The sequence below is a fragment of the Sturnira hondurensis genome, unplaced genomic scaffold (genome assembly GCF_014824575.4).
Source record: "Sturnira hondurensis isolate 20B ecotype Veracruz unplaced genomic scaffold, ASM1482457v3 Scaffold0014384, whole genome shotgun sequence".
In the NCBI taxonomy this organism is placed as follows: Eukaryota; Metazoa; Chordata; class Mammalia; order Chiroptera; family Phyllostomidae; genus Sturnira; species Sturnira hondurensis.
The window spans coordinates 36,557,955-36,576,920 of NW_028087015.1; the positions used below are offsets into that span (position 1 = coordinate 36,557,955).

Consider the following 18,966-nt stretch of genomic DNA (forward strand, 5'->3'; position numbering starts at 1 on the left):
TGTGTGTGTGTGTGTAGGTGTATACCCTTAAAGACTTTAATATTTTAAGGAAGGCATTAGGCCTGAATAGCATTAAATAAACATTTTGTTTCCTTTTCACAAATCTCTGGCATTGAGAGATGTCTTTCCAATTGGTGGCGGACAGAAGAGCCTAATAGATATTAGTATACTGTCCTTGGGAGGGGCCTCTGTTTTCTGAAGCACTTTTTGGCATCCCTCGGTGGGCCAAGTATTGGCCCCCCTCGGACCCTTGTTCGGTAACAGTTTTACTTATGCACAATGTTTCTTCAACCCCCTTAGCCTCTAAATCTCCCAAGAGGTTAAGTCCAAGAAACACTTAGTCATTTCGTTTCTTCAGTGCACTTGATCCCAGGAGGAGCCTTGGGAAGAGTACTAAGCTGCACCTGGCAACCACGCAGCCTAAGTAAGCACAAGAGGCAAAAGCACTCGAGAGACCATGCTGGTCCACAGTGACTGGGGGCACATGAGCTCAACAAATTCCATGAAGCATCCTCGTAACTACCTGAGTTTGTCCAAACAAACCCCATCCACACTAATTTTCCCACTTCCTTTGTAAACAAAAATAGATTTCCCTCTTTGTTCTTCTGTTATTTTTCCTCCCCTCATTTTCTCAAATGAGTCCAATTCACTTCCCACTCCCCCTTCCTATTCATCTGAGTGGGTGACCTTACATGGCAGGGAGCTGACCCAGAAGAAAACAATGACAGCTTACAGAAATAGGTCCGAAGGGGAATTACAAAATGATTTCACAAGTACATGGCTTTTGTTATAAATTGCTCTGTCTCTTTGTAAGCTCTCTCTGTAATGAAAACAAAAGAAAATCACATATTGATTCATCTAAGAAGTCCCCATAGCAACTTTTGATTCAATGCAGAGTCAGACCATGCTCCTAGCCAGGCTTAGAAAGGGTCCTGGGAGAAAAAGACGAGCAGAGAAGAGCAGTGAAATGTTTCATCTGAAAACTTCCCACGTGCTCAAGGAACAACTCATCTGACTATGGGAGGAAAAGACACTTGATTTTAAAGGAGTAACCAGTCTACAAACTGTTTGTTGGCATTACTGACATTTATCCTGAAAGAGCAGAAGTTACATAGGTTATTACAGACCCAAAAATTGCCCTGGGGGAAGGGCAAATTGTCAGCCTGGCTTTCCAAAGTTAGCAGGCCTTTAACTCCAGAGTCTCATAAAAGTGAGCCCAACACTTAATCACTCTGAAACCAAGAGGGACATTATCTGTGAAAGCATTCATCTCCTTCCTGCCTGTCAGCCTTATAGATGTTCCTTTAAGCCAGGATGACACCCTCTGGTCCCCACCCTGGATGGCACAGTGACCTGTGGCCCACCTGGCTTTATCCCAGCTTTCACTCCCAGCCCAGTATAGGCTCTGTCCTGTTCTTAAAAGAAGTCTCCAACCTCTTATGACCCTAATCTTACCAGCGTGTCCAACCTGTGGCCCACAGGCCGCATGTGGCCCAGGATGGCTGTGAATGTGGCCCAAAACAAAATCATAAATTTACTTAAAACATTATGAGATCTTTTTGTGATTACATGTTGCAGTGTGTTTAACGTGTGGCCCAAGATAACTCTTCTTCCAGTGTGGCGCAGACACCAAAAGGTTGCACACCCTTGCTTAGGCCTTTGGCACAATTTCCTTATCTATGAAATGAGCTAATAATAGTAATGAGTTAATAGGGTTGTTGGGGGACCTAAATGATGGTGATGATAATGACAGGAATCAAAATAATAAAACTAATATGTAACTATTAGCACACTGTTAATCCACACTATTACACGGATAGACACATTTGATTCTTACAGCAAGTCCAGGAGTAGATGGTATTATCCTCACTTTACAAAAGGAATAATAAAACGGAGATAAGGAGGCACAGACAAGTCAAGTAGCCTACCAAAGGTTATACAGCTAGAAAGCGGTAGGACTAACTATACATCTTATACTTCCCACGATATCAACTGCTCACAGAGTTAAAAAAGGAAAAGTAGGAGGGACGAGTCTAATCCTATCTCTAACCCCTGCCCCAAAGGGGAGCAGGGGGGCCATTCGATGAACTGGTCTAAACTGTAAAGGGACAGAGGCCAAGTCTGAGTCCAAGTCCTTGAGGGAGAATGTAATGCCTCAAGGATAGCATTAGGGTCCTAAAGCCTAAATGAGCTTGGTTCAAGGTTAGATAGAGCATGGATAGAAATGAAAGCAAGTTAACTCATATCTGAAGCCACTTTTATTGGCCCATGATGTCCAAATACACTTGACATGCCTTTCAAGTGATCCCACTTCTGGGAATATATCCAACGGAACCCAGAACACTAATTCTAAAGAACACAAGCACCCCTATGTTCACTGCAGCATTATTTACAATCACCAAGATGTGGAAGAAGCCCAAGTGCCCATCAGTGGATAAGTGGAAAAAATTTTGTGGTACATTTACATAAGAAAATACTACTTAGCTGTAAAAAAGAAAATTTTGCCCTTTGTGACAGCATGGATAAACCTGGAGAATGTTGTACTAAGTGAAATAAGCCAGTCAGAGAAAGACAAGTACCATATGATTTCACTCTTATGTGGAATCTAATGAACAAACTGAACTAACCATCAAAACAGAGACAGACTCAGAGAGAGAGAGCAGGACGACAGCTCGTGCCAGGGAAGGCGGAGGGTTTCGGGTGAAGGGATCGAGCGGAAAGGAAGAAGGACTCGTGGAGTCGACAGCAGTGAGGTGACTGCAGGGGGCATAAATAATGAGAAAAATACAATGAAAATTTTTTAAAAACTTAAAATAATAAATTACACATTTGGATAAAATTTAGTCAATGTTTTACAGACCAATCACACCATAATCTCCCTAGTATCTTCTTGCTGGACACAAATCATTTTCATCTCTCCTGGACAAACACCATTTGTACCCTATTAATCTTCTGCATGTAAACAAACACCTAACTTTCTCTTGTCTAGGCTCTAATCAATAGCACATAATAATCAGACAGAGTTACATTCCCACAGAATTAGATCAGGTTAGGTATGGAAAAGATACACAGTTTCTGTTTTTCCTGGTTTCTAAAGAAGTCAGGGATACATTTTCTTCACAGAAGCCTCACAGGGAAGAAAATAATCCCTCTATCAGTATTCTAAGACACCTAGAGGAAGACTTGCCTGACTAAGGAAAGTGGGTGGGAAGAGAGAGAAGAAGAACAATGGTCCCAGCTCTCGAGATTTCCGTTTTCAAGCCACACTGAAGATTGTGGAGGCTTCCACTGCCCAGAATACAATGAACCCTGCCTGGGGTGTTTTGACCTCAGGTGTCTCACTGGGGCGGGAGATCTGAATGATGCTCTTCTCTACATATTTCAGCAACTGGTTAAACTTTTTAGATTACAAAGGCATTTCATCAGTTCATCCACTAAGTTTCACTGCATTCATTCATTCATTCATTCATCCATGCCCCAGGCACAAGTGTTATGTGTTAGGGATATAGCCAAGATCAAAGAAATAGTTTCTGCCTTCAGGGAATTCACACTCTGACGGTGGCTGAGAGGAGCAGGGAGGGAGTGATCACATACACAGAATGTTAATGAACTGTGACAGTGGTACCCACCAGGGAAGTGAAGTGCGTTCTGTGATGGAGAACGGTAGCGGGGCAGCTCTGAGCACGTTGGTCCCTGCGACTGCTCTGAAGAAGCAATGCTGCCCCAGAGCCTGAGAGGTGAGAAGGTGTGAGCCGGGAGCGGAGCAAAAGGGTATTGGTGGCACTGGGAACGTCAAGTGTATAGGCCAATAGGCCATGAGGCTGAAGATTGCCTTGTGTGTTCCTGAACCTACCCAAAGTCCACTGAGTGTGAGGGTGGACGCGAGGCAAAGGGTGACATAAGGAAAGACCAGAAGGACCATGAAAGTCTCTTCAGGACACAGTAAGAAATTTGACGTCACTAAATTTCTAAGAAACTAACACAGAAATACTATTTTCCTCTTGAGGGGCTTCTAAGCAATTACTATCCATTAAAAGCTTCTCTGAAGAAAGGAAGTAGGGAGCAAAGACACAGGTCAGAGGGTTGAGGGAAACTATTCCTTACCTCTTCTTCTTCAAGTAGAATGAGCCGAACCACAACAATGTGAATTGCATTGCCAATGCTTGGGTTATGGAACAACCCAGTGACCTGGAGTCAGAAACAGAAAATCATTAGCCCATATAAACTGACAACAGATAAGTATCAGAGCAGGGGCAGGGGAACAAATGTAATCTTGTAGGTCAAGAAGTTTTGCTAGAGTGCAAAGAAGAGCGAGGTACGCCCCTGGCCCAATCCGAGGGTGATTGGATCGGCGATTGGCCGTGTGCTTGAGGGATTGCTGCCTTTCTACTCTTTGACCCTTTCCCTGACCCTGGGTCTTCTCTCTTTTATTATCAGTGACTCAGGCAAACATCCTTCCCCATCTGGACAGGACTAATCATCTCTGGGAAGGCAGAACACATCAACAATGCAAAAGGGAAGCTTGAAATTCAGCGTCATTAGCTCTATTCCAATTCTTGCTCTGACTACCTTGGGGAAATCATGTTCTAGTTCTTTGTGAAGTGACTCCATTTACTCATTTATGCACTAACGTAAAACAGTGAAATAAAGTTTTACTGAAAGGACTGAGTCACTGCATAAGATACCTAGGAGAAAATGTAACTGATAAACAACAAATTTTCCTAGGACATACATTTTTCAGAGAAAGATTAATATGTTCTGAATTTTGATCTGCAGCCACTTAGCCAGGGAAGAGATTCACATACCTATGTTAAAAGAATAATAAGGAAAAAAAGTTCTCTTATTTTGGGAGTCTGGAGCACAGCAACCAGCTGCCCCTCCCCTCACAGAGTCCAACATACCATGTTCATGATGGTGAGGATATAGGACTCCACATTCTCGCTGCCATGGTACTCAACCATCTTCGTGTCCGCCACCACCAGCGTCTCCACCCATCTCTCACGGCTGACGGAACGCCGGGAGAGGCTCCGGCCGGGCACGGTGTTCCTCTCCCACCTCTCTCGCTGCAGAGCCAGCTTCTGGGGGCTGCCAAGGCTGTCTGCACACCCAACACAAGGCAGTGAGTTATTTCTCTCTCTCTCTCAACTATTGCTCACTTAGGATTTGTGATTAATAATGTGTGAATGCAATGTCCTTATGCACACAACTGAAATGGAAGAATGAGCAACTTAAATGAGTATGACCAAGACAACTGAAATTTGAAACATACAGGGAGGGACTTTTGCCAAGATGGAGGCATAGGTGGAAACACTGTGCCTTCTCCCACAGCCAAGTTTGAATACAACAAAGGTTTGGAGAACAAAGACCAGAAAATTGAATTATACGGAAATCCGACAACGACAAACCGTTCAACGGGGACGGTGAGAGAGGTGGAGCCAGCAGCGGAGCTGGGTCAGGCAGGACAGATCCCCCGACCTAGGCACGCAGGTAGCCCGGAACCGGTCGGGGTGCGGGGCAGACTGACCTCGGTCGCACATTCGCACACAGTGAGACGGACCACGCAGGCCCCAGGGGGCGAACCCAGTGGTGGAGGGCTGACGGCGGTGGCACATTCGCATACAGTGGAACAAAACGCGTGGGCCCGGTGATGGTGGCAGCTGTGGAGCCGGTGGGGGCCACGGCGGCAGGCAGCAGATGGGACACCATAGTTCCTCTTTGACCCCGCCCCCACATACAACATCACAACCCAGCGACTTAGTTGCCCTGCTCTAGTGAACACCTTAGGGCTCTGATCCTGCTACGGAACCAGCACGAACAGCCCAAAAGATGGCACAAGAAGAACTCAAAGTTCCAGAGCCAATAACTCTCAGCGACCGAGAAATTGCCAGCCTCTCAGAAGCACAATCCAAGACACTATTTATCAGGATGCTCACAGAACTGGTTGATTATAGTCACAAATTAGAGGAAGATATGAAGGCTAAACGAATTGAAATGAAGGGAGATGTCCAGGAAACCAATAGCGATGGAAAGGAAACTGGGACTCAAATCAATGGAATGGACCAGAAGGAAGAACGAAACATCCAACCAGAAAGGAATGAAGAAATGAGAATTCAAAAAAATGAGGAGAGGCTTAGGAACCTCCAGGACATCTTTAAACGTTCCAACATCCGGATTATAGGGGTACCAGAAGGGGGAAAGAAACAGCCATGAGTGGAAAACTTATTTGAACAAATAATAAAGGAGAACTTCCCCAGTCTGGCAAAGGAAATAGACTTCCAGGAAATCCAGGAAGCTCAGAGAGTGCCAAAGAAGTTGGACCCAAGAAGGAACACACCAAGGCACATCATAATTACATTAGCCAAGACCAAAATGAAGGAGAGAATCCTAGAAGCAGCAAGGGATAAGGGGACAGTCACCTACAAAGGAGTACCCATCAGACTGTCAGCGGATTTCTCAAAAGAGACCTTACAGGCAAGAAGGGGCTGGAAAGAAGTATTCCAAGTCATGAAATCCAAAGACCTACAGCCAAGATTGCTTTATCCAGCAAAACTTTCATTTAGAATGGAAGGACAGATAAAGTGCTTCTCAGATAAGGTCAAGTTCAAGGAGTTCATCATCACCAAGCCCTTATTATATGAAATGCTAAAGGGACTTATATAAGAAAAAGAAGATGAAAAAGATGAACAGTGAAAGGACAGCAAACACACAGTTATTAACAACCACACCTAAAACAAAAGCAAACCAAGAGGACAGCTAGATCGGGAGTGGAACCATAGAAATGAAGAACACATGGAGGGTTAGCAATTGGGGGGTGGGAGGAGGAGAAGGAGGGAGAAGGCACAGAAAATAGCATAGATGGTAGGTAGAAAATAGATAGGGGGGAGGGCGAGAATAGTGGGGGAAATATAGAATCTAAGGAACTTGAGACACGTGATTATAAACTAAGGGGGGGAGAATGGTGGGGGAGGGAGTGTGTGGGTGGAGGGGAATGAAGGGGGGGAATAGAACAACTGTAATGGTATAGTCAATAAAATATATTTTAAAAAAAGAAACATACAGGGAGGTTTGAATATGCTTTTTGAAATAATCATTATCTACCTCACTATAAACAAGATAATGCCATCAAGATTGGGAGCGTTCTCTTTTTTTTCCTTCTCCTCTTTTAAATCATTCACTGCCCACTGTGTGCAAGGCAATGTATCAGCTTTAAGATGCTTAGTTGATAGCCTCGTTACTGAGGAACATACTGCTATGGCCATTTTGCAAAGGGGGAAACTGACACTCAGAGTGGCTGGTTACTTAAGGTCAGTGTAAGATGCAGGATTTTCTAGCCCCTAAAATCATACGTTTTCATATACATCACACTGTCTCCCACAGAGTAAACACACACAAAACTGGACAGCATGCGAGCTGGAAAAGCCACATGTGGTTCGGGTCATCCCACTTCACAAAGGTACAAAGACAGCTGGGAGATCCAGGGCAGGACCGGGAAACGTCCAAGGTGACCAGTAGGTTTCAGGATGAATGAGATTTAATGAATGAGGGTTGTAGTTTGGAAGGCAAGACCTAGGAGAGCCTATAGAATCATGAAAAATAAAATAAAATCATTCTCAAGATCCCAGAATACTATAACTAGCAAGCACCTCCTTGAAACTTGAAAGAGGTTTGTTTAAAACCCAACAAAATAAAGTGCTACTTCAAATGCCAGGAAGCCCAGCTCAGGTGGTGGTCGGCTCTCAGGGGTTTCTGCGAGTACAGAATCTGCCTTAAGCCATTTGAGATAAAAAATGGAATATCACCGGTAGCCACAAAACCCGACCATCCCAGTCATTTCCCTTTTTCAGGTTTCCTGTTAATGTCACCTTAGCGGAGAGTGACAACCGTCACCAGCAACCTCTGGAGGATGCCTGTAGCACACGCACTGGACCAAATGGATTTTCTGGGTATTCAGAGAAGGCTAAAGGCAGACAGGTTTAAGTCTCCTCTAGCCCACCCCACAGGAGAACTGTTATTAACACAACACTGACTGGCTGTGTTCACAGAACCTTCAGAAGCACAAAGTTCAGTCTGATTCAGGACTCGGACCACATTCTCCCCTTAAACACTGTTACAAAAGGGAGGAACTGGCCAAATGAGGACGGCATTGATACCAATGGTCAGTTAGGTGTCCAACCTCTTGGCATTTCTGGGCTACCCTGGAGAAAGAAGAATTGTCTTGGGCTGCATATAAATACACGAACACTAATGAAAACTGATGAGCCAGAACAAGGTTTTAAGTAAATTTATGGTTTTGTCCGTCTCAGACAAAGCATTGTCTGAGATGTTGACAATCTGAGATGTTGGTCACATTCATAGCTACCCTGGGCCACATGCGGCCTGTGGGCCATGGGCTGGATACCTGGAGAGTGACATCCAACGTTTGCTCTAAATCAGCCCAACTTCACTAAGGGGATTCTTTTTTTGTCCTTTTTGCTACAGTGTCACGTGGCATTGACAGTGATGATGAGTTTGAAGATTGACACGTGCCTTCTCTATCATGAAGGAAATCCTGTGACCGTCCGAGCTCTCCTACGGAACACTTTCTATCACCTTCTGTGTTTTCCAACACCGAGGAAGCGTGGTGGCACAGGTCAAAGTGGAAGTCACGCAGAAGGGGGAATTCCCCTGAACCTCACCTGCTCGTAGTTCCGGATGATGGAGAGTCTACTGTACAATGAGCTTCAAGTGAACCAGCTCAGCAGAGGCAAATGCAGGGCTGACAGCGCAAGGACCCTCTCGGGGTCCTCTTGGACCTGGGAAACTTGGCTCAGCAGAACCAATGAACTGGAATCTACTGTTGCTCGGTGATGTTGGCAGGTGACTTATGTTTTCCTTCTGTAAACGTAGGCTAGCTAACAACAGCATCTACTCTGGGCTATGTCCAGCACAGAACCTGGTACATAATCAATGCTAAATTAATGGTAACACCTCCTTCCCTGAAGCCCATATCCTCCTCTTGAAATCACCCCAATCTGTCTTTGCTACTGCCCACCTGGTTCTCTGGCCCCTCTCCTTCCTCCTCTACTCGCTCTCTCCATACCGTTCCCATTGGCCTTGCTCTGATTTCTTGAATGTGCCCTGCCCTTTCCACCGCAGGGCCTGTGCTGCCTGGAAGGTTCTCCCTGCCTCCTTCAGATCTCAGCGCAGATGCTCTTTCCCTGCCCCTCTAACTAGGATAAATGCCCCACCAACATGCTCCCGTCCCAGGCTGTAGGGCCATTTGGAGCACTTATCACACTTAGACATTTTACATTTGCACGTTTTTCCATAAATGTCAATCTCCTACCACTAGACTGTAAGTACTTTGAAGGCAGGGACCACAATAGAAGGCAGAGACTGCATCTATTTTTTGTATTCTTCACTTTTCATTTTGAAATAATTTCAGATATATAAAATACCTGCAAAACTAGCAAACAATTACCAAGAACCTTCCCCTCGCCTCCCCATTGTTGCCACCTTACATCATCACAACACAACTGTCCAGGCCAGAAAATTGACACTGATATACAAAACTGTTACCAAACAAGTGAGGCGCAATGCGATACAAAGAATTAAAAGTTGCAATATGCACTATGAAAGGCACGAAGAGGCTGCTGAGACAGACAGGGTGTGGGAGGAGAAGGTATTTTAGCAGGGTGATCAGGAAGAAACACTCCGAGGGAGTGACACGTGTGCTGGGACTTAGATGATGAGAAACATGTGCAGACACAGAGGGAGAACATTCCAGACCGTGAAAAGAGCAAGTATGAAATTCCTATAACAGGAACCAGCCCAGGGGCCCCGGGAACTAGCAGAGACATTGGTTGGGACATGGCGAACATGGGGCAAATGGCACAAGAGACAACCCTGAACAAATAGGGCCAGGTGTGTGGTGCGTGGCCTGGAGAGATGGCCACCAAGGAAGTGCATTAGAAATGATGGGATCATCTTGGCCTCTCCTGGCCTGCACTGAAGATCCAATAGAGATGTTCACTCCCACCGTTTTCAAATGCCCTGTTCTTCCCCTAGGCCTCCTCAAACTCTACCAAGGCCAAACAATGCTCTTTACCTACCCCAGGTTGCAGTACAGAACCCGAGGCAGCACGTACTTGTCATGCCTCCGCTGCTATGCCCTTGAATCTGGTGCAGGCCCTCCATCTGTCTTTCATGGCCGCAGCATTTTGAAGAGGCCTGGGGGTTATCCACTTTCTTCAGGATTAACCCAGATTATGCACTTTGGGCAAAAATAGCAGACATGAAATTACGCCCTTTCCCATGCATTACATCCAGGGGTATATCCAAACTTGGTATCCAAGTTTTTCATTATTGACAAAGCTGACTTTGGTCGCTTGATTAGGGTGGTTTCTTAACTGTGAAGTTACCATTTTTTCCTTGGCAATTAATAACTATTCCAGGGGGAGACACTTTGAAATTATGAAAATACCTTGTTTCTCATCATACTTTCACCCACTAATGTCAACAAACACTGGTGATTCTTGCCGGCAACAACTACTGCTCCGACAAAGAACGGTTTTCTATTTCCATCATTCCACCCACACTTATGAGTTAAAATTTTACTGTAAGCAAAAGCCTGTCCCTCGCCACCTTTTTAAAAAATCATATTTATAGCAGTTTGGACTTACGAGTATTTATTTAAATTGATTGTGAACATAATATATGAAAATAAAGAAAACAAATACTATCTAAAAAATATAATAGAAAGTGCAGTGCATACAAGCCAAATGTCCTCTACTTTATCCCAACCATCTGACACTGGGAAGACTCTTGAACTCTCTGTGGCTAATCTCTCAACTCTGAAATGGCATTAAAATTGTATGCCCTTGTCACTTTCCAGGGCTGTTATGGTGATCCAAAGCTATAACAATTATGAAAAGTTCTGTGTTCATGTCAAGAACCAGTAACTGATATGACTTCAGACTTCTTAAAAGTCTGAATTTCAAAGAAAAACCACAACAACACCTCCTGAAGACTCAATCCACCTACTAAATTACTGGTCAAATCCAGTTTTTGATCCTTCACTTAGGCCTACACTCCAACATCATCATAAACAAAGCTGGAGAACCTCAAGTACAGATGATCCTGGATCCTGTTTCTGCCCACGGAGCACAGAGTCACGGAGACGAGGCTGCAGGCTGGACCCCATCCCAAACAAGTGCAGAGTCTCACTATGCTTCTAATCCCAAATCACCAAGTCTTCCTGCCACTCCCTCTCTTTATTTAAAGCAAACATTGATGAAGCATCTACTACGCACTAGTCACTGTCCTAGAAGATGAGGAAACAGCAGTGAGCAATACTGACATGGTCCCTGGCCTCATGGAGCTTGACTCTCATTGCAGAGACTCACCACAAACAAGTGAGACTCAAAGCAATAAAAAGAATAAGAGGTTGCAGTATGCACTATGAAAGGCACGAAGAGGCTGCTGAGACAGACAGGGTGTGGGAGGAGAAGGTATTTTAGCAGGGTGATCAGGAAGAAACACTCCGAGGGAGTGACACGTGTGCTGGGACTTAGATGATGAGAAACATGTGCAGACACAGAGGGAGAACATTCCAGACCGTGAAAAGAGCAAGTATGAAATTCCTATAACAGGAACCAGCCCAGGGGCCCCGGGAACTAGCAGAGAGATTGGTTGGGACATGGCGAACATGGGGCAAATGGCACAAGAGACGACCCTGAACAGATAGGGCCAGGTGCGTGGTACGTGGCCTGGAGAGATGGCCACCAAGGAAGTGCATTAGAAATGATGGGATCATCTTGGCCTCTCCTGGCCCGCACTGAAGATTCCAATAGAGATGTTCACTCCCACCGTTTTCAAATGCCCTGTTCTTCCCCTATGCTCTTCCCCTAAAACCCAAAGGTTTTCCCCTAAGACAATGTCCTCACAGCCGAATCACAGACTGCTGAGTAAGTAACTCATGGCCCTGCACAATTTATTTCCAGAACCCTGAACTTTCTCTCCCTTCCAACCAACCACCTCCTCCAGCCTCTCCATCCAAAACAACAGGGAACTTTCCAAAGCACTTGGTTACTGATTCCTCTCAGGACAATGACCTTTGGTGACTTGGCTGTGTTGCTAGATATCATTCCATTTTTGCAGCTGACTTAACCGTTTCTGCTTCCTTTTCAATTATTCTGAGACACATGAAACACTTTGGATCTACAAGCAGCTCAGGAAATTCTAAATTAAAGCACCCGCTGAGCTGCAGCTGGCCCTGCTGGGCTCCAGGGCCCAGGGGCCGTGCCGCACGCCGGGGCCCTTCCAAACACACAGCGGCGCTGAGCACCACTCCCTGCCGTCATGCTCGCAGAAAGCACAGAACTATGTCAACAGATGCACAAACAATGTCCTCTCTCAAAAGAGGCAAAATGCAAAATTAACGCTGTTAAATGAATATCGTCATTGCCTCCCTCACAGCTCTTCAAGTCTCCTCTCTGAAAATGCATACAGAGCTGGAATGGCAGGATCTTTTCAAATGTGGAGGAACAGTTACCACTTCAACACAGAGATTACAGCAGCGGCATGACTCTGACCACACATGCGGCATGGAGATCGGGAGCTTAGCTGGAGTTCTCAGTACAGAATGAGGTCTAGGTGCAGAGTTAAATGTCTACTTCAAAGCTAAATTAGCCCTACTTCTCAGTAACTCTGGAGTGAACTTGGAGAGTTCACTTGACTTCTTCTCTCTGCCTCAGTTTCTTCATCTGTAAATTAGGAACATATTGGTATTTATCTTGTGGAATTACTATAAGCATGAAATGAGTTGATGCTGGAAACACCTATAACAGTGGTTGGCACACTGTAAAAATTAATAAATGTCATCTATTACTGTTAATAACTGATCAAATAAGCAAAAACTGCCTGGAAACCCTACCATACTCACTGCCAGTTACTAGCACAGGCAGCCTCAGGGCTCTGCATCATGAGAGCTGGACTCCACATAAGGCCCGAATACACAGACTACCCCAGAGAGAAAAAAAGCTTTCAAGTGCTTCTCTAAGGCAAGCTGCAAATGGGCAGTGATAAAAGCCTGGAGAGAAAAACCTGCATAGAGGAGTGAAAGCAGGTTATGAAAAGAAAGTCACAAAATGTTCTTTGCAGTGGATCTGCCTCTTGCAGGGGTGGGATGAGTGTGGCCAGCCCCAGGGGTGGGTGTGTATGAATGGACAAGTTATTGTAGGTTTCAGTGGTGCCACAGGCAGAGAAAGGAGTCAGTGAGGTTGGACAACATAAAGAATGTTGGTCTTTACTCCAAGTCAGTGAGGTCTTGGACAAGAAGACCAAGACCAAGATCACTAAAGTAGATGAGAAACTGTGATTATTCATGGAATAAACTGTCAAAGATGAGCCAGTCTGGCCTCTCTGTTCAGAACTCACTGCCCTTGAGCCTGCTGACCGCCTCTTGGACAAAGAGACGGATCCAGATGAGATAAGCTGACCCAACATCCTCCCGGGGCTGAGCGCTGGGACCTTGGCTCACTCAGCCCGACATCTGGTCTCAGGACTGGCACACTGCCTGGACCGCCGGCTGGGTCAACAGCAATTCAGGTCATGGGAGAACGGGGGGTCTGTTCTAGGCTAGACTCCATGTAGCGTGGCCTCATTTGAAAATGGTGTTGGGACTTGGTAGGAATTCATATCTTGATTTTAAACAAATACTAGTTAGTCGAATACCCCAAATTCCACACTGGTTTTGTAATTGTGGAAGGCCTGGAACCTGGGGTCTCGTGGCTCTGAATTGATGTTTCTGACTCTCAGGAGATGCTTCCCACCGAGTCCTTCTTCTTAAAGTTTGGTTCATAGTGAGAAAGGCAACAAAGGGACCAATGAGTGTGGTCAAAAGGGCTGATCAGGGAGCTACACGTGCGCCCCTCAGCGAGTACTGCTTCATCAAGGGTTATTGTGCGGGGACGTGGCCAGTCAGCAGCAGCAGCAGCGAGAGCTGGGAGCTCGTTGCTGAGGAAATCCAACCTAGGGAAGCAAAACACAGAACCAAGTAAACAGAAACCGCTGGCTTACGGAATAATGCCCTCATCAGTTCTCACAAGGGCTTTTTGAAAACGCAGACTTACAGCCACCACTCTTTCTTGTTTATTCTAAAGCGCCTTTGATCCTCCAAACTGCAAGAGGCATCACAAACCGGGATTTGGAAGTGGACCCAGCATGGGGGTTTGATTTATCGAGAGAGCCTGCCTTACTTCACAGAGTGCCGTGCGGCTCCCAAATATAGACCCAACGGCCAGATAAGTTAGAAGACAGCAAGGAAAAAGAAGAATCAGGGGAAGAAGCTAAAAAGAGTGAAAAAGAATGAGACCAGGGGAGGGATTCAGAGGAACATATATAAAGGATACATGGACAACAACTGAGAAGGGCGGAAATGGGAGGGAGGGGGAGCATGGGGGTGGGATGGGATGGGAGTAATAGACAGAAAACTGTATTTGAAAAATAATTAAATTTAAAAATTGGGAGAAAAAAAGGAATGAGACCAGTTTACACACCATTACTGTCTTCTGTCTTTACTGCTACATTTGCTCCACAAACTTGGCTCCAGTTCTAGCCATTATGGAGGGGAACTGTGATTCGTTCTTCAAGTCAGACTGTTTATATGACAAAAACCCACTTGGGTCAATAGAAGAAAAGCTATTTCTGAGACCTAAAAAAAAAGGCTAGGGCCCAATCATTCTAGTTATTATCTTTCAGAATAAGAATCTCAAAATCTACTAGACTCTTACAAGAAATTCCTTTGCAGACCAGAGGCACAGGTGTGAGCTTTGGCTGGGATACTGTGCATTTGTATCTGAATAACGGATAAAGTAATGACCCATGGCTAGTTATATGCTATGTCTGAAGGATGGGCAAAGCCCCTTTAAAAATGTTGAGTGAGTAATTCACCATTCTCGGAGTCTACTGACTTTCAAGGGTTTGTTTGTTTGTTTGTTTGTTTTTAACTGCAGGCATGAGTTGGTTGGTTGGTTATGAACTCCTGTATGTATCTGTACACTTTCTGCTGATGGGCTCGTTCAGCCCGTTGAACTTGACTCAGCCACAGACCTGAAGCTGCCAGCTCCAATGTGTGTGTGTAAATGAGATGCACATCCCAGCCATAGGTCGTGTTGTCTACGTCTGTGAACTCTGCCAAGATGTTAGGGTGCTTCTGCATAACAGATGGCTCTTGAAGATTACCTCTGAGTTCTCAATACCAAATAGGTATTGGTTACTTCAGTTAAAAGTTGTGAATAAGACAAGTGGTAGAAACCGCACTGAGAGCAACAGTGCTGTGTGTGTATGTGCACAAGGCAATGGAACATGGTTTTGTTTGTTAACGAAAAAGGGAATTCATCTTACAGTAAAATATCCAGCTGTGCCAGAATGTGAAAAAAAGATGGCAAAGGCCAAAAACCTTCATGGGAACAGGTTGGAGAGGGTTTGAAGAAAGAAAATTTTAGTTGCCTTAGTTTATAAAACCTGCAAATGTACAAGTCTGAAAGAAGCCCTGGCTGGGTGACTCAGTTGGTTGGAACATTGTCCTGTACATCAAAAAGGTTGCAGGTTTGCTTCCCGGTCAGAGCACATGTCTGGGTTAAGGGTTCGATCCTCAGTGAGGGCATGTGCGGGAGGCAACCCTCACATTGAGATCTCAATCTCTCCCCCACAATCTCTAAATCAAAAAACATATCCTCCAGTGAGGAATACATAGGTACATGCATACATACATACATAAATATTTTCAAAGACTTTGAGAGAAGAAATTTGTTTAAAATTTTGACAAATCTGGTTCAATTTTCACATAAGAAAACACTTATGATTTTCTTACTGCCAAATATTACATTAATATACTATTAGAATGTGGTTTTATTTCCATTAAAATGATAAATTAGTCTTGGACCATTCAGTCTGTTGTTAACAAGAGGTAGTTAGTAAACATTATTCTTTGTTTTCTGTATAATTAATCCAGATACCAAAGTTTTGGCTAATCACCAGAATAATTTTGTGCTTTGTGCTGACTTCGTGTGGCTGACTCAGGAAACAAAGACCCGAGTGCTGAAAGACTAAAGTTCCTTATAATTACGTTACTTTCACACATTTATTTTTAGGTACGTAGTTCTTGTCTGTGTAAACAGGTAGCTGAGTGAAGCCATTTTGTTGCTGTACGCTTAGGCTTCTATCTGAAAAACAGTGTCTGCTTTCTTTCAATAGCTCTTTTCAAGACAAGACCCTCAATTCAGAGAAAAATATTATTGCCAAAGTAATTTTAAGCATCACATCATCACGTTACAAAACTTTCTACATGGTGAAAATGCCCCCAACTGGCTTCTTCGTCCTGACACCCATGCCTGACCCCCTAGCGCAGGCGTGGGGCAGAGAATGACCAGGCTCACTCAGCACTCTCTGCCTTTCTAAACTAGGTCAGCAGCCTTCTAAGGGCGGCCCTGGCCAAAGGGAGAGTGGCCAGATCGTGAAGAGAGGCAGCGTTCTGTTGTGCAAGTTACAACGGTTCTGGTGTTATTAGTTGTGACATAATACAAACTATACATTTGGTCTCTGTTTCTGGTTCCTGACACAGAGCTCCTAAAACTCTTGTATCCCAGACGAAGGAGGCTGTCAAAGCATCTCGCCCAGAGCTCCTAAATCCCTTGGAATGTCCAAGGAAATTCCTGGGACACAAAGTCCTTGGGATGGATGAGGGGAACATCTTTTTTTCCTAATGAGGAGACTTTGGGTGGGTTCCTGGGCAGCTTCAGGAGGAGGACTACTCACAAAAAGACCCAGCGGTGATTAGAAACTTGGAAATCTCAGCCCCACCCCACCCTCCATGGAGGAGAGAGGGGCTGACATCATTATCAAGCACCAGGAGAGCGCTTTATTCCGTTGTTTCATTACTGGTCCACACCCCGTCCAAGGGCATCTACAGGAGGCTCCCGATTTCCTCTCTCGCTCACCCAACGCCTCCACTTGAGGCCGAGGCCAGAAATCGGGCTTTGTGAAGGGCGGTCTCCGAGGCTCAGGGGGAGCAACCACGCCAGGTGTCCTTAATTATCCAGACTGCGCGGACTAGGCTGCTGGCTTCCCAGCACACGCTGGCCGTGCTCGGGCGGCCGTCAGGTCCCAAGGGACTGAGCGGGCTCCTTCGCATCCAGCAGCACAAAATGTCATAGGCAGATGGTTAACTCAAGACTCAACGAGGCGGGAATGATTTGTAGACAGCAATCAACTGTATTTCTTTTTTTCAAAAATACAGTGTTGGGAATGTTTTCTAAAATATTATGTTTTACGTAGGCATCTAAAAACTCCGTCTTTCTCGTTACAGTCTCTCTGACCCTCAGTTTGGTAAATCACGCAACTGCAAACTGACATGACCCCCTTAGGAAGTGCCGGCTGGTTCCATGGCTCAGAATTCCACAGTTTCTGTTGAGACTCCTTACTCTGCATGGCAAGAGCGTTATTGGCATAGATTTACTAAAAGTCTGTCCTCTTTTATCTTCAGAGATACAATGAGAGAAACTGATTACTAAACTTAGGCCACAGCTGAAGTGTCACACCTGAGTTACATCCACTTTATCCAGTACGACAAGCCTACTCCTTAGTAACAAAGGCTGAGCGACGTATGTGGACCTACCTACTGTCTACCAACCACCCTGGGAAGTCGGTCTGTGTCTATTCTGTAGCTTACGGGCTACAGACATACAGGCGGGAAGGAGGGTCACTTCCTGGTGGTCTCAAAATGTTAGCAATTTGGGGGTACCTTGAGAAGAGAATCCACATGCGGTTTTAGGCATTTGAGTGTGAAACCTGGATGGAGATGAATTTCTTAATTTCGTTTCTCTTGTTTTGGAAAAAATAAGCATATGAGAACGACTCAAACAAACATCTGGGGAGGTGGTCTTTAGAACAGAGGTTTTAAGATGAAATCCCAGATTCTTTGCCGACTCTCCAGACCAAAGCGAACTCTCTGGCTCCTGTAGTTGCTCTGCTTCTCCTGGGGGTAGATTTACAGGCTGCACAAGACTGTGTTATGTGGATTGTTACATATGTTGTTTCTCTGGGAATGAAGCAGGGAAAGAACACAGAACATAATGACAGCAGCCCTTTTTTGTGATCAAAAATAATCTGAAGGAACTGCTTATGACCATACAAAGGACTCTTAAGAAAGAAAAATTACTCAAAACTCAAAGAGCAGAAAGATAACTGAGTAATGTGTTATCGTGCAGGGAGCTGTCCAGCGAGCCCAGCCCAGGCTCCTGGGACTGATTCTCCAGGCGCACGATGTTTGACTCACTCTTCACTTCTGATAAGGACCCCAGCACTTCTCAGACCTGAAAGATAGATGTTTATTTGTAGAAAATGTATAAGCTACAAATGCTTTTTGTCCACCCCACAAGATAACACCAAAGGCTGTGGTTTACTGACTCAGAGGAAATCAGCCTGTGGTGCAGCTGACTTAGCAACCTTATTGCAGCATCTTCTTAACTGTGGGTTGTTCTCTCTTATCTTCCCTCACTGGCTCCAGGCCCACTAGCTTCTCACGTCCTTCTACGAACCTGCATTGTCACCCTCCCGGCCCCCTCATGACTGCAGTAATTAAAACCTGACACAAGTTCACTGTGATATTTATGAGACCTGTGCTTCTTTTATTTATTAAAAATTGTATTTTGATATAGTTGAACAAAGGAACACATTCAGCCACAAAAAAAATGAATTTAAAGTAACTGAAGTAATTTACTTGTGATAATGAAACATTGTGACAAGGATCAATCTCTTAAACTCATCCCATCTCTCCAAAATTCACCTGAAAATGTCCTTCCCAGCCCAAGTTCAAGGGCTTCAGAGTCTTCCTCACTTTCACCTCCCTCTTGGTTCTACAATACATAAGCTTCCAAAGAACTGGTCTACTGAACTAAAATCTACTCAGCGCACGAGAGAATCACC

The 18,966-nt window shown here is 44.9% G+C and overlaps 1 protein-coding gene across 3 annotated transcripts in view; it reads right to left on the reverse strand.

Moving 5' to 3' along the window:
- Positions 1 to 18,966, reverse strand: part of ADAMTS12 (ADAM metallopeptidase with thrombospondin type 1 motif 12) — a 213,689-nt gene that overhangs the window by 106,703 nt on the left and 88,020 nt on the right. For all 3 annotated transcript variants that reach the window (XM_037063137.1, XM_037063138.1, XM_037063139.1), the window contains exons 4-5: positions 4,902 to 5,098; positions 4,105 to 4,188 (exon numbers count right to left, since the gene is read on the reverse strand). In XM_037063137.1, coding sequence (XP_036919032.1) covers positions 4,105 to 4,188; positions 4,902 to 5,098 — 281 coding nt within the window. The remainder of the gene's footprint in view (positions 1 to 4,104; positions 4,189 to 4,901; positions 5,099 to 18,966) is intronic.